The 12,496-nt window shown below is 42.5% G+C and overlaps 1 protein-coding gene across 7 annotated transcripts; it reads right to left on the reverse strand.

The window, feature by feature from the left end:
* Positions 1 to 2,274: 2,274 nt before the first annotated feature.
* Positions 2,275 to 10,910, reverse strand: LOC134454268 (heterogeneous nuclear ribonucleoprotein L-like). Of its 7 annotated transcripts, none has more exons than XM_063205177.1 (13): positions 10,793 to 10,910; positions 9,763 to 9,878; positions 9,181 to 9,418; positions 8,901 to 9,083; positions 8,468 to 8,540; positions 5,847 to 5,882; positions 5,329 to 5,397; positions 4,741 to 5,006; positions 4,463 to 4,584; positions 3,862 to 4,063; positions 3,549 to 3,606; positions 3,079 to 3,186; positions 2,275 to 2,720 (listed from the first exon to the last, which is right to left on the reverse strand). In XM_063205177.1, exons 1-13 carry the CDS (start codon positions 10,865 to 10,867, stop codon positions 2,659 to 2,661), a joined length of 1,608 nt encoding a protein of 535 aa, XP_063061247.1. In that variant the 5' UTR covers positions 10,868 to 10,910; the 3' UTR covers positions 2,275 to 2,658. The 7 variants fall into 7 exon arrangements, with proteins under 7 accessions (XP_063061247.1, XP_063061244.1, XP_063061246.1 ...); XM_063205174.1 differs by having other exon boundaries at positions 3,549 to 3,618; XM_063205176.1 differs by having other exon boundaries at positions 2,275 to 2,717; positions 9,763 to 9,881.
* Between the last annotated feature and the right edge of the window lie 1,586 nt (positions 10,911 to 12,496).

The raw sequence follows: 12,496 nt of genomic DNA on the forward strand, positions 1-12,496 counted from the left end.
TAGGCCTGTTTATATTACAGTGAAATGAGAAACTATCAAGACAAGATAGGATTGCTTCTTTGGGGCAGTTCAAATGATGAGGTGCAGAGAGGTGGAGGGCCGGTCAAAGGGGCGTGGCGGGCCGCATCCGGCCCCCGGGCCTTAGTTTGGGGACCCCTGCTGTAGGCCTACTGGCAGAGGTCAAGCACAGTGAAGAATAGGTGGGTAGCTGGAGAGAACGAGAGTGCATGGAGATGGAGAGCAAAATCTAGCGCATGGGTGAGAAATGGCTTGTGAGGCCATCTTATCCGGCCCACGATAATTTTAAAGTTATGCAGTTTTACATGAAATATCATTTTGTTTTGCAAAGCCATCTTAGAAATGACATTTGCGGAAAAAAAATAATTCATGGGACCTAGTGATGGTGGGGTGAGGGTCTACTCTACTGTAAAGGTGGCAACCATATGACTTCATAAAAACTTAAATTGGCCCCTCGAATGAGAGGTGGTAAAAAGTGATTTGTACACATCTGTAAAACCAAGCATGGTAGACTGACATTGTTTGGGACTGCATTAAGAAGGGCCCGATGCACTATCACTAATGTTGGCGCTGCTCTAGTCCCAGACCAGACTCTTAACGTGATGTCAACTGTCCTTTAAAAAAACGCTCACTAACCCTACTTTGCATCTGCACTTGTTGTTCTGTATATTTCCTGTGCACTTCCCATCTTCTAGTGATGTTGGCTATGATTTTGTCCTCCACTTTAAGTCGCTTTAGTTAAAAAGCGTCTGCCAAATGCAATGTAATAGTTCCAATTTCCAACTATTATCAAAAAGTAACAGCATTTCCCTGGGCTGACAAGAGCATGCCACAGCAGTGATTGAAAACCACTGGATGGAGAGAACCAGATATCTCAGGCAGTGAGGCCTTCAGCATATCAGTTATGCAAATGGGGCAGCCATGGATGAAGGCCTATAGGGCAGGGGTGTCAAACTCAAAATGACAGAGGACCAAAAAATACAAACTGCAACGAAATCGCAGGACAAAGAAATTTACTTTTTTTTTAAACGGCCTAGAATTGTGCATACAGACACTTATCACTCATATTTTAATAACGAAAAAAGATTCTCATACTCCAAATGTGCCTGCACATATTTTGTTACGAGTGTGAGCCGTTTCAAAAATGATCTGGGACCGCTGTCCGGTGACATACCAAAATGTTTAAGTGTTATACAAGTTAATGGTGTATGTGTGCAAAATGCAGTACATATTTGAAATCTCAAGGGCCACAAAAATGACTCCGTGGGACACATTTTTTTACTTCTGTGATTTAGGGTGTCATCAAATTGGGAGGGTTGCTGATCCAAATCCAGATGCCTTAATTGAACAGGGCTTTCTGGTACAGTAGACCTGAACAACTGCTGGGTTATTTTGGGATTTAAGCAGCAGCTAAGCACGACGTACTGCACAAACTCCATTTTTAATGCCAATATTGAAGGGTTGTCCAATTACCTTGACTTGTTCACATGTAACCTTTGTGAGGACTGATTTCAATAATCTTAAGACCCATTTTATGCCCACGTTTTTATTTCCCCTTGATATATTCTCGTCTTTTAAATCTCATCTGGGCCCTATTGACTTACTGATTTATTTATTTGGTTTAACCCACCTTTTTTTTAACCTTCTTGTGTGATTTCAATTCATTTATATAGGTCTATGTTATTGATACTGACTTCAGTATATTTTTCAGTCATATCGTATCCACTAATGCCTGTTCTTTGTGTGTTTTATGGATGTCTCGACGTCTTGTCAAATGTTGCTTTATGTTGTTTCAAGTCTTTTACTTAGGCCCTTCTGTTAGCACTTTGGTCAGCTGCTTTTGTTAAAAGTGCATTACAAATAAAATTCGACTTGACTTCAATAAAACCATTTTCTGTCTTGGACACCTGTGGTTTCATTACTAAAATGCATAACTGAATTTACTAGTCAACTAAAGGGTGTTCATTTAAGCTAGTGGTCCTCCACGTTGACAGGCATGCCCCACAACTCTGGTCATTGCACAAGTAGTTATAATTCACTCAGCCAAACGTACTCACAATCTAGCAAGTAACCCTTTCCTACTACCAGCCAAACTGAATTTTCACCAACATATGGCCAGCTGCTGTTTATCATTTTAGAATCTTGTGAGACAACAAAAGAGCAGTCAGCCGTTTTGCAAGATTGCGGTATACAACATTTGACTAGGAAAGTAACTTGCACAATAGATTTAACAAAACCGCACATTCGCAAAAGGAATCCAATTAATTAATCAGGAATTTTATTGGGAACAAAACACAGGATGCAGTTTTCTTACAAAGTGTGCGCTGTCGGCAGGTGCTAAACAAGACCAAAATTAAAGCAGTGTAAAAAAAATACTGGTACAAAAACCTCATCCCCCATTTCTAAGTAAAAACATTTCCTTTATTCATGTTGGTCAGTCATTCTCAAACTTTCAAGGGATGCATGGATAAATCTTTAAACAATACGAAGACAACAAAACTTGTATATGACCGCAGACACAAAAAACACCAAAAACTGCCTTGTTGCACACTAAAGAGAGGGTAAAATGTAGATGAAGTCAAGCAGTGATTTAGTCGTTTTCTGGCAGTTCCATCCTGCAGACCGATCGGTGGGTGCTCCTCAGTTGGCGTGCTGCGCGGTGGAGAAGCACAGCTTCAGGGTGTAGGGGTAAGGCCCATCTGCAGTTGGTGGGAAATATTAAAAGAAATAAATACCAGCGCCACATGTTGTCTTCAAATGCACGCTGCATGTATCCCCTTATCTGCACATCTCCATTTTTAACAGTCCAGTACAAAAAGAGTGCATCCCACTGAAGTTGTGTTCTTAACAGTAACCGAGACCATAGCAAACATTAGAGGCCCAAATCGACATCTACCTCATCCCTACTCATGCAATTTGCCCTGACTACAAAACTGTTCACAGCCATTTAATGTGCAAGTCATGTCTTGTGACATTTTTCATTTAATTTAATCCCCACACTAAGTTTTATAATATGACTAAAGGCTGTGAGACAGGCATCCAGACCATGCCAATACTCACTTGGGTTCTGCATCTGGTAATGGTTCATCATGGCGAGAGCTTCCATGGCGTCGTTAATGGACTCCCACTCCAGCAGGCCGGAGGCGCTGCGCTCCCCTGGGGCTCCGTCTAGCACGGATAGAAACGATCATTATTAGACAGGTGAAATGGCATTTAAATGCACAAGACATTTAACTCAGAATTAACTTGTGTGTAATAAAGCTTTATTTCAGTTTACATCACAACTCGGAATTAAAGGTAAGTGCAATGCAAACTCAATGGAACCATTTAATTCTGAATTAAAATCATGTTTAAGTGGCTATTGTATTAGGAATAGATTTGCCGTAATAGAAACAGCAGTAACAAGTATATGGAGGACAAAAGTAAAAAAAAACATGTGGATGCATTTACATAAGAGAAAACATTTTTCTTTTTCTTAAAATAGAAAGCACATACAAAAGGATAGAATGAGTCAAGTAAATTTCACTTACTCTTCCCAGTGAAAAGCTTGAGATTTGTAGGGCTCTTGATGCCAAGTTCTTCACAAATCTGAAAGACAGACTATTGGATTTTAAAAACAAGCAGTGGACTTTTAAGGCATCAAGACGGTGCACCTTGCGAGATCAGTATTAAACAGGTCTACTGTAATCGTTCATTTAATTACTGCTGGCTGTTCAGTCACGATTTTTCATGAAATAACCTTCACACTCAAATATTTAATAGTACAGCCCATCTAAATCTGCCATTACGAATCACTTGTCAGACATCTATTCTGGCCTGAGCTGCACTGGGGAAAAAACTAACCTGTGAGAAAATTTCTGATGTCGCCTCTGGCTGGGCATTGAAGAAGTGCAGAACGTTGCTGGGATGCTGGATGCGGTTCTTGGCTGCCTGTTCTGGAGTGTTGAACCGGTTGTTCCGACTGCCGTGGAAATCCTTAAAACTGTTTGAGCCGTCATCTAGCGTGTAGGACTGTCCCAGCATAATGGCCTGCTGCTTGGATACGCTGAAATGAACAAAATGAACGCCATGATTACAGAATTGTACACACATACTCAAGGACTACCCATACACTGTCACTAGTCGCTTCATATACATTTGGTCTGTTTCAAAGTGATCATTACACCAAGAACGAAATTAATAGAAGTACTCTGCAATTCACACACCTGGAGGGAACTAGATATTTAAGACTATCTATGCTTAAACCACCTAATTACTAGAAGTTTGTGCAAGGTGCATCTTTGTCATGGGTTAAAACATGTCTACCTATTCCCTCACCACAGTTGGACAAAGGATACATTTGTAAATGTGTTGAAAAGAAGAATAGTTAGGCAATTTCAAGCAACTGAATTGCATGCCTGGACAATCAGCGCTACTTACACCCACATCACTGTCATCAACTTACCAAACATTGAGTTTCTGGTTGAAGAGGAAGTTGTTGTTAAGATGTGAAATGGCGCGGTCAACAGCGTAGCAATCTCCCATTTCCACCATACATGCTCCAGGCTTGCTCTTCATGAATTTTACCTGTGAAAAACAAGAGCATGGATAAGCACTACGCCCTTGGTCTCCAAACAAAGGCCCGCAGACCAAATCTGGCCCAGACATGGCAAGAATTTCACCGGCCACGAGTTCAGAACAAATTAAAAATATGTTTCCTCTGGATGGGGGAGAAACACGTACCCGCTCCACATTGCCATACAGACAGAAGATGTTGAAGACCCTGTCGGAGTTCATCTTGTTTGGGTCCAGGCCGTAGACCATGATGACGGGCGACTCTGCGTGTGGGCTGTACTCCCCTGGGGGTGGAGGGGGAGGGCCGTATTGTCCTCCGTAGCGCTGGTTTGGCCCAGCACCACGGGGGCCGCCCATTGGAGGTCCCACGCCGCCGCGGCGACCACCCTCGTAGTAGCCATCGTCGTGGTAGCCATGGTAACCTTGTGGCCCACCTTTAGTAGAAAAAGTCAAACACAGCCAGGTCAATGAACGATTCCAGTGTTTCAACAAGATAAAAGCTAATGAATAAATAAATGTTAAGGTGGGGGAAGGCCGGGGTGGGAATTAAAGGAGAAAAAAAAATTCGAGTAACATCTACACAGCCCCTCCATGCTGCCACTGCCTTTAGCTTTAGGTCCAAATTAGTCACTTCGGATGTAAATGGTTATTTATTTTTGATCAATCATCAATCTGCCTCTGAGTGAAACCGGGATGAGGCCTGAAAACGAGCGCCAATTAGTGTGATTTTTGTGCCCCATTGAGAGAGCGCCTTACCGAACTCTGGAGGGTGGTCTCCCAGCAGAGGAGGCTGTCTCGCACGCTTGTTGGGGTTGGCATTCACATCTGAGAGACAAGACCAAGAGGAGAGGAGGAAAAAAGGAGGGTCGTGAAAAACAGGTGAGAGAGACAGATGCAGAGAGAGACAGAGCCAGAGAGAGAGAGAGAAAGACAGAATCGCCGAAGAGCGATACAAAACAAAAATCTGAGCCTGATAGTTTGTCTAACATCCCAAAAGAAAAAAAAAACAGTAAAATTTAAGTTAAATTGCACGCTGAGCTGAATGATAAACTCATCTAACGAAAGGGAAAAATACAACATGGAAAAAAATAAGAAACCAGTCAGTCAGTGCTCCCACAAAACAAATATAAAAGACTAGTAACAATACATTAACCCTGCAGTAGAGGTTCTGCAGATATGATTTAACGGGGCATGCTGAGGAGAAGTGTGTGTGTGTGTGTGTGTGTGGAGATAAAAGAGTTTAAGTGGGGAGAGTGCCTAGAGCATAAACACACCTTGAGCATTGCCGTTATTGCCCTCTCCTTCAGCATCTGTATAGGTGGCAAAAGGGCAAAATGATCAAAATCACAAACGAAAGCACCTCACTTCAACACACATACTGCATCGCTCTCAAACACACACGTACTTTCCAAAACTGAAGGCATGATTTCTAACCACATTTTATTAGTCCTGACCAAGCTTGGGAGGGGTGGGGGAGAAAAAGTTACAATAACATTGATGCAAAATTTGGGAGTGCACAAGTGCAAACATTTCCAAGTTGCGTAAATGTCTCTGAACAGTAGTGCAAATTTCCCAATAAAAAGCTCACCCCGCACCCCTTATTTTTTAATATTTCTAAGGGTACTGGTCCAGATAATTCTGGATTACAAAAACAACCTGGTCAAAACATTAATAAAACAGCATTCCAGTAACATTTCACAAAGAATCATAAAGACAAATAGGAAAAAAAGGAGAACAACTGTACAGGGGAGACTTTTCCAACACAACAGAAGCTGGTGGTTACTTACAGAACACACTCAAGAACGCAGGTGCTGGTAGCGTGCGCAGAAAATGTCACACTAGCAGCAGCCTCCTGTGGCCAAATCCTCTGCCCTTTCCAATTTGAGCCATTCCAGGTCCTCCTCCAGTCAAGTCCCATCACCATCCTCATCCACTCCTCTTCGTCAGACGAGACGAGACCCGTCATGTGATTGACTACTCATATTCCTTTACTGACACCACTGCAGTGGGACGGCTTTCCAGACTCCAACCAGATCCTTTTAGTTTACTTTTCCTTCCTTCCTTCCTTTCTTGCTTGCTTGCACCACACCACCGTGTAGAATTATAGCTGGTACTTTGCACATTTCAGACAGATTTGTCCTCCACACTAGCCACACAATGCACCACCTGCATCATACGGAAGGTGTTACTCAGGCCGCATCAAAGACTTTTTTTAGAGGGGTGAGGGATAGGGGGGAGGGGGAGCTATACATCCATACAAGAGAGCTGTAGTATATAAAAAAAGGACATAGCTATGAAGAAAAAGGCAAGCAGCCAAGTTGACAGATAAAAAAGGGAGGAGGGTAAGGGAACAAAACACACATACAAACAAAAGCCGTCTCCCCAGCAGACATACCAGAGTATGAGGAAATTTGAGGACATGTCGTGTCTGCATGTCAGTGCGTATGGCTTGTTGGCGTGTTTGGAATGTCTTCGTGCCTTCTTCCAGTGTGTGCCATTTTATGTGACCAGTGCAGTGCAGTGGCGTGCACAGGTAGATAATGAAGCAACTGAGGGTGGCGTGTTTATTTCTGTTGTGTTCACAAGTAGTAAAAAAAAATGAAACACGCATGTTCTGTAATGCTATGGTAGACGTCAGGTGGGTCATGTTTTTGTCTCTAGTGTCTCCAGTGTCTGTCTGGTGTGGAACTGGTTCCCCATGGTAGCGAGAATGATGTACATCAGGTGTATCGAGTGTAGCTGCATTCCCATCAAACAGGTCCCTCTGGCGACTGTGGGTCATGTTATCATGGCTCAACATGGTGGTGGTGCGTGTCTTGGGTTTGCGGTGCGGTGCGACCACTGGGAGGGCGTGGAGAGCATAACTTAATGCCAAGTGTACCAACGACCCAGGTGCCCAGGGAAGCGTGTGTCGTGTCATGAGAGAGAAAGAGAAAAGTAGGATGTCTTCGTGGAGTAGGATCTGTACGGTAGGTAGTATTGGTGCAAAAGTAGTATGTGTTGAGTGATGATCTGCTTGTTATGGACTGTCGCATAGTGTCTGCTTTCTTGTTCTTGTTTCTTGTCTCTTTATGCCCCTCCCAACTGCAATCAAGGAGTTTTAAGTGTGGCAGATCTGTCATTTTGATTGTGACGGAATAGTGGTCGTGTCCTTGGAGAAGAGGTGGTGGGTATGGTGTAAGGAATGGTATGGACTGGAGGAATGTCTTGTGTGTCTTCGATTTGCAAAATAGACAAAGCATTGATCCCATGTGTTTCCGGTGCATGAGGTTGAGGCGCTTGATTTTGAGTCATCAATAGTATTGAAATATACCGGGTCCATCGAGTTGCAAGGAACAACATTTCACATTGGTCAGCCCAGACCCTGCCATGCTCTTTTGCCCCAGGTTTCTGGCTGATCACATAGATCTGTAACTTGCCATCACAACTCTAGATTTGGCATTTCTATTCATTTGACAGCTAAATAACCAATTCAAAATCTTACTTGAAAAGCCAATTAAGCCATTGCTCATTTTGCTAAATGTTTAGTCAAATGGTGTTCAGGAGAAAGTATTGGTCCTTGCACTTCAATGTACCCGCATGCCTAAATGTAAGGTGTTGAATTTACAGTTGTGATCATGTTCTAGGAAACGATCAAAGCTACTGTGATACGTTTCCACACTCACCAAAGCCCTGTATGTAATAACTGCTTTGTATAGACATAGAGAGAAAGCCATAGCAAACTTTAAATAAAAATAGAAAATAAATAAGGAATAAAAAGGAGTGATAACTCCAAGGGGGACTGCCACCCAACGACCCAAACCCTCTCATCTCTACAAACTATAATTTTCCACAGTGGCAGTTATGGGCGCTGGGTAGTGTCTTTATCGGGCGGAGGGTGGCGGCTCGTGTTTACCTTGGCCACTCAGGGTAGGGTTGGTGTAGTCCCAGGTGTCCTGATCGTTCTTGAAAACATTGAGGCGTGTAGGCTACAGAGGACAGAAATTACAGAAAAAAATAAGTTGCAAGTGGTATTTGAATGCTCGTAATAGCCATCAAAATAGGATTAGGAACATTCAATAAGGAAAGCAGAGCATGCATGTGGGCCTGACTACAGCTCCCAACCTTTTTTGTTTGTTAAAATGGAATGAAGCTAGTCTTTTCCGAAGTAGAGTTGTATAAAAAATCTTAATGTTTTATTCTATATGAGGGTTTCAAAAACCTCTAAAGATGTGTAAAGAATGGATTTACTATGTAATGTTACAATCAATTCCTCAATGTGTGCTAATTGGATGTATAACAGAGCAAGGTTGACATTTTATTGGTGCAATTATGAAAACAGTCCTCACCTTAGCATACTCAATCTTCAGTGTGCAACAACCAGAGTAAATGTCAGCTCCATTGAGGGAGGCCTTAGCCCTCTGTGCACTCTGAACCGAATCGAATTCCACCATAGCCTGGACTCCATTTTTCCGGAAGATCACAATCCTCTGCACTGGACCGCAATTGTTGCAAATGGTATACAAGACATCCTGCAGAGGAGGGGGAAAAAACAGAAACTTTGAGAGATGTATTCACTAGTTTAAGTCTGGAGTTTAACAATAAAATAAGTTTTGTAAAGTAACCTACGGTTGTAATGGGATAGATAGGGTTCATGATGGTGAGCAGAAGAACCAGGTTGACGCTCCGGGAGTCATCTGGGTCGGTTGGGCGAGAGATCTTTTGGCTGGTGGAGTAGTTTATGAATGCAGGATTCCCAGCAATGTAGATCTGGTTGTCGTTGGCGTACGTCACAGCATTACATGACCCGCTCATGTCCTCATATTCCACAAGGGCCTGGCGCTTCTTGGGCATCACAACCACATAACTGCAGGGGCAAGAGTTGGAGTTTAAATATTTGGTAAATACAGCCAAAGCATGCACAGAATTGTCAAAATACGTGCAAATCTTTGTGCACAAGCTTCAGTGGGGGTGTGAGACCTAAAATCGGGTCAATATAAGTTCAGATATCACCACACTGATGAGTGAATTTATATTTTTTTTCTTTATTTATTGGGATGAACAAAGCGATTAGTTAGGATTCGTTAGAAACGAACCTGAAGAAATATCAATAACCGGTGTGTGGGTCTTAACCTTCATCACGCACATAATGGATTGTAAAACTTGCAGCATGTTAAAAAATACTATTCTAAAGATATACAAAAAACATACCTGATGGGACCGAACTCTTGCAAGGCTTCCACGAGGTCCGCTTCCACGACGTGGTCCACAAGCCCCCTTACGTGTATAACAACGGAGGGTAGCGTTTTGTGGGGATCCTCATAGCCCTCCTGGGTCAAATGGGAAAACCCCAAAAATGTTAAGTAACCGTGATTCGGATGTTATTACATATGCTTCACAAACTTCATAATGTAAAAAGGCGCGAGGCTTCGCAAAAATGTCCGGCCGGTGAGACAAAAGAAAAATGGCCGGCATGGCCTCTGTACAACGGACAGTTATAAGGCATCTTTACTTTTATTCGTGTACCTTCACACTTCAAGTCCGAATCCATAGTGAAAACAATCCACATATGCCCCCAAACCATTGTACTATATTTGAACCGAGATGAATAAGTGCTGTTGGGACTGGTGTGTTGTACCTCTTGTTAGCCATGCTACGTTAGCCAGCGGCCTACTTTGGTGCAACCTACAGATATTCCGACCATTGTAGGCAGTTTACGACCAAATTGCCGAAACAGCGTAATTTCGCAGACTTGACTATAGCTTAGCCGATTTCAAGACTATAGAATCTTTATCTCCTTTGCTAAAACACACAGACTCCCAAAACGTGATGACGCGGGGCGGGCGGAGTGTGGGCATGCTAGGTCATTCATTCTCTGAACAATAAGTTCACCTCTCCAGCTCTACATTCGCCTTGCTATGTATGTGAAATTATCGAAAACATTTCCATATGGTTCTACAGACATACCCAAATCCACCGGGTCAATATTAATTACTTAGAAATCGCATTTCACTTCTGAATGCTTTACAGCGATATAAGCTTTTTGTAAAAGATTGTCTTCACGTAACAGTTAGGCCAACGCCGTCTGACCAGTTAGCCATTTTGGAAACTCAGATTAGCATGCGGTGCATCCGCCATTGTTGTGTTAGGTAACATTAATCTGCACATAACCTCGATTTCAAATGTATAAAATAAACTTAAATAAGTGTATACTTCAATATTAAAATGTTTTTCTAGTTACCATTCCGTCGTTCTCGGTTTTTTGTCTTTTCGTCGCTCTGCCACCTTCGCTGTAGTAACGACCTGTCGCAGCCATCTTGTCTCCGTTCTGCTAAGCTAAATACACACGCACTGTGGGTAACGAAATGGACGCACGGCGACACAAGTCTAGTAACCACGCCCTGTGCTGACAACATCTAATTCCTATTGGCCCACCTACATGTCTCTCCTATTACCATACTTACTAACCAATTAAAATTAGACAACACAGTGGTACAACCCATTTCAAACCAAAAGAATTGACCTTCATAAAATATCACACACAACTACGCAAATGTACAGTTTTATAATTAATGATGTATGAATACCCATTCAGTAACTGACATTGTTCATCACACTGTGCAACTTTGACTTGATGAAATATACGGTCTGCAATAATCCTCACTTTGGTGTGTATGGCTAGCTGTCTGGTCGGTCGCACCCAGCTGCTACTTGGTGACTTGGCTTGGTGGCTTCAACAATGCCTCCTCCAACCCACCCCCACACACAATAATCAATATAGAAAATGAAAAAAATGTCAGCAGGCACGGGCCATTAGGAACGTTGCAACAAAGTACTTACTTAGCCTCACCTCTTAGCCCACCACATTTTTATTTTTGTTTAATCATTTTTAAACATGTTTCAGTAGCTTAATTTTAAAAGATTTGTCTTATTTCTAGGACACAGGCAGGGGATTAAGAGGAATTTCAACCCCTCTGGTGGAGGAGTTTCATTTTAGGGGTATGTCACTATGATGTAGTAGCTGTGATAAAAGCAGTAGGCCTAGGCCTATGCCCAGCTGTATGTTTCCAGGGCCCCAGATGTAGGTAGGCCTAGGCCTACATCACCTCTGTATGCTATTGGATAATTGTTGGTTGGGTAGAATTGACTACCAGATATGGTGGAAATAGTAGAATAATTTAGATGTACCTTAGTGGAAGAAATACAATCTGGCATCACTGCAGGATTAAAAGCCATGCCTATACATTTATTTCAAGTGTGTGATCGAATGAACTGAAGTGGGGTGACATGTGAAGGGATGATATCTGGCCATCTGTTTCTACAGAGTGGCACTGAAAGAAATGCATTAGAGTGGAATAGATTGAATCCCATTTATAGTAAATGTATGGCCTATGTAATAATGTATACGAGTTTGAGCAGGGCATAGTGATACAAAATGCATTTAATTCATTCACTGGATTGTAGACCTACTATATAATCTGGTTCCTTTGTTAAATTTGTAATGAGACGCCAAATCACTTCCCTGTGTATCAAAGCTTCAGAATGTAGCTTGACAATGTTAAGATAGAGCCTGACTGTAAATGAAACAAACATTTAGATGCCTCTTTCTGGACAATATAACAATAGTGTCCTACTATTAAAACCTTTCCAGCAAGTAGGCCTACACTTTCTTCCCCCCAAAGGAGCCCACAGTGACTACCCTCCCCCATATCAGTCAGACCACATGATACTATGATGCTAAGGACCACCTGCTGACAAAGGCTGAAACCCACCAAACCGGTTTTGATGGTCATGGTAGGGTTCCTTGGTCATCAGCACTGCTTTGAGACTGGCACAGGACAGGATTACACAAGGTGATCAAAGAATTGGGTCCCCATTCCCTTTTCTGTATTCAGAGGGAGGCCCTTTCAGATGGTTTTGTCCCATGCCTGTTTCAGGGTGTGGC

Source organism: Engraulis encrasicolus, chromosome 8, assembly GCF_034702125.1.
Source record: "Engraulis encrasicolus isolate BLACKSEA-1 chromosome 8, IST_EnEncr_1.0, whole genome shotgun sequence".
Classification (NCBI taxonomy): Eukaryota; Metazoa; Chordata; class Actinopteri; order Clupeiformes; family Engraulidae; genus Engraulis; species Engraulis encrasicolus.

What these genes read in the sequence shown, in the direction of transcription:
- LOC134454268 (XM_063205172.1), bottom strand. Translation starts at nt 10,867, where the DNA reads ATGGCTGCGACAGGTCGTTACTACAGCGAAGGTGGCAGAGCGACGAAA. An exon ending in AAACCGAGAACGACGGAATG is followed by an intron (nt 9,882 to 10,792) that starts GTAACTAGAAAA and finishes CATTTGACCCAG; the next exon opens with GAGGGCTATGAGGATCCCCA. An exon ending in CAATAACGGCAATGCTCAAG is followed by an intron (nt 5,398 to 5,846) that starts GTGTGTTTATGC and finishes CTTGTCTCTCAG; the next exon opens with ATGTGAATGCCAACCCCAAC.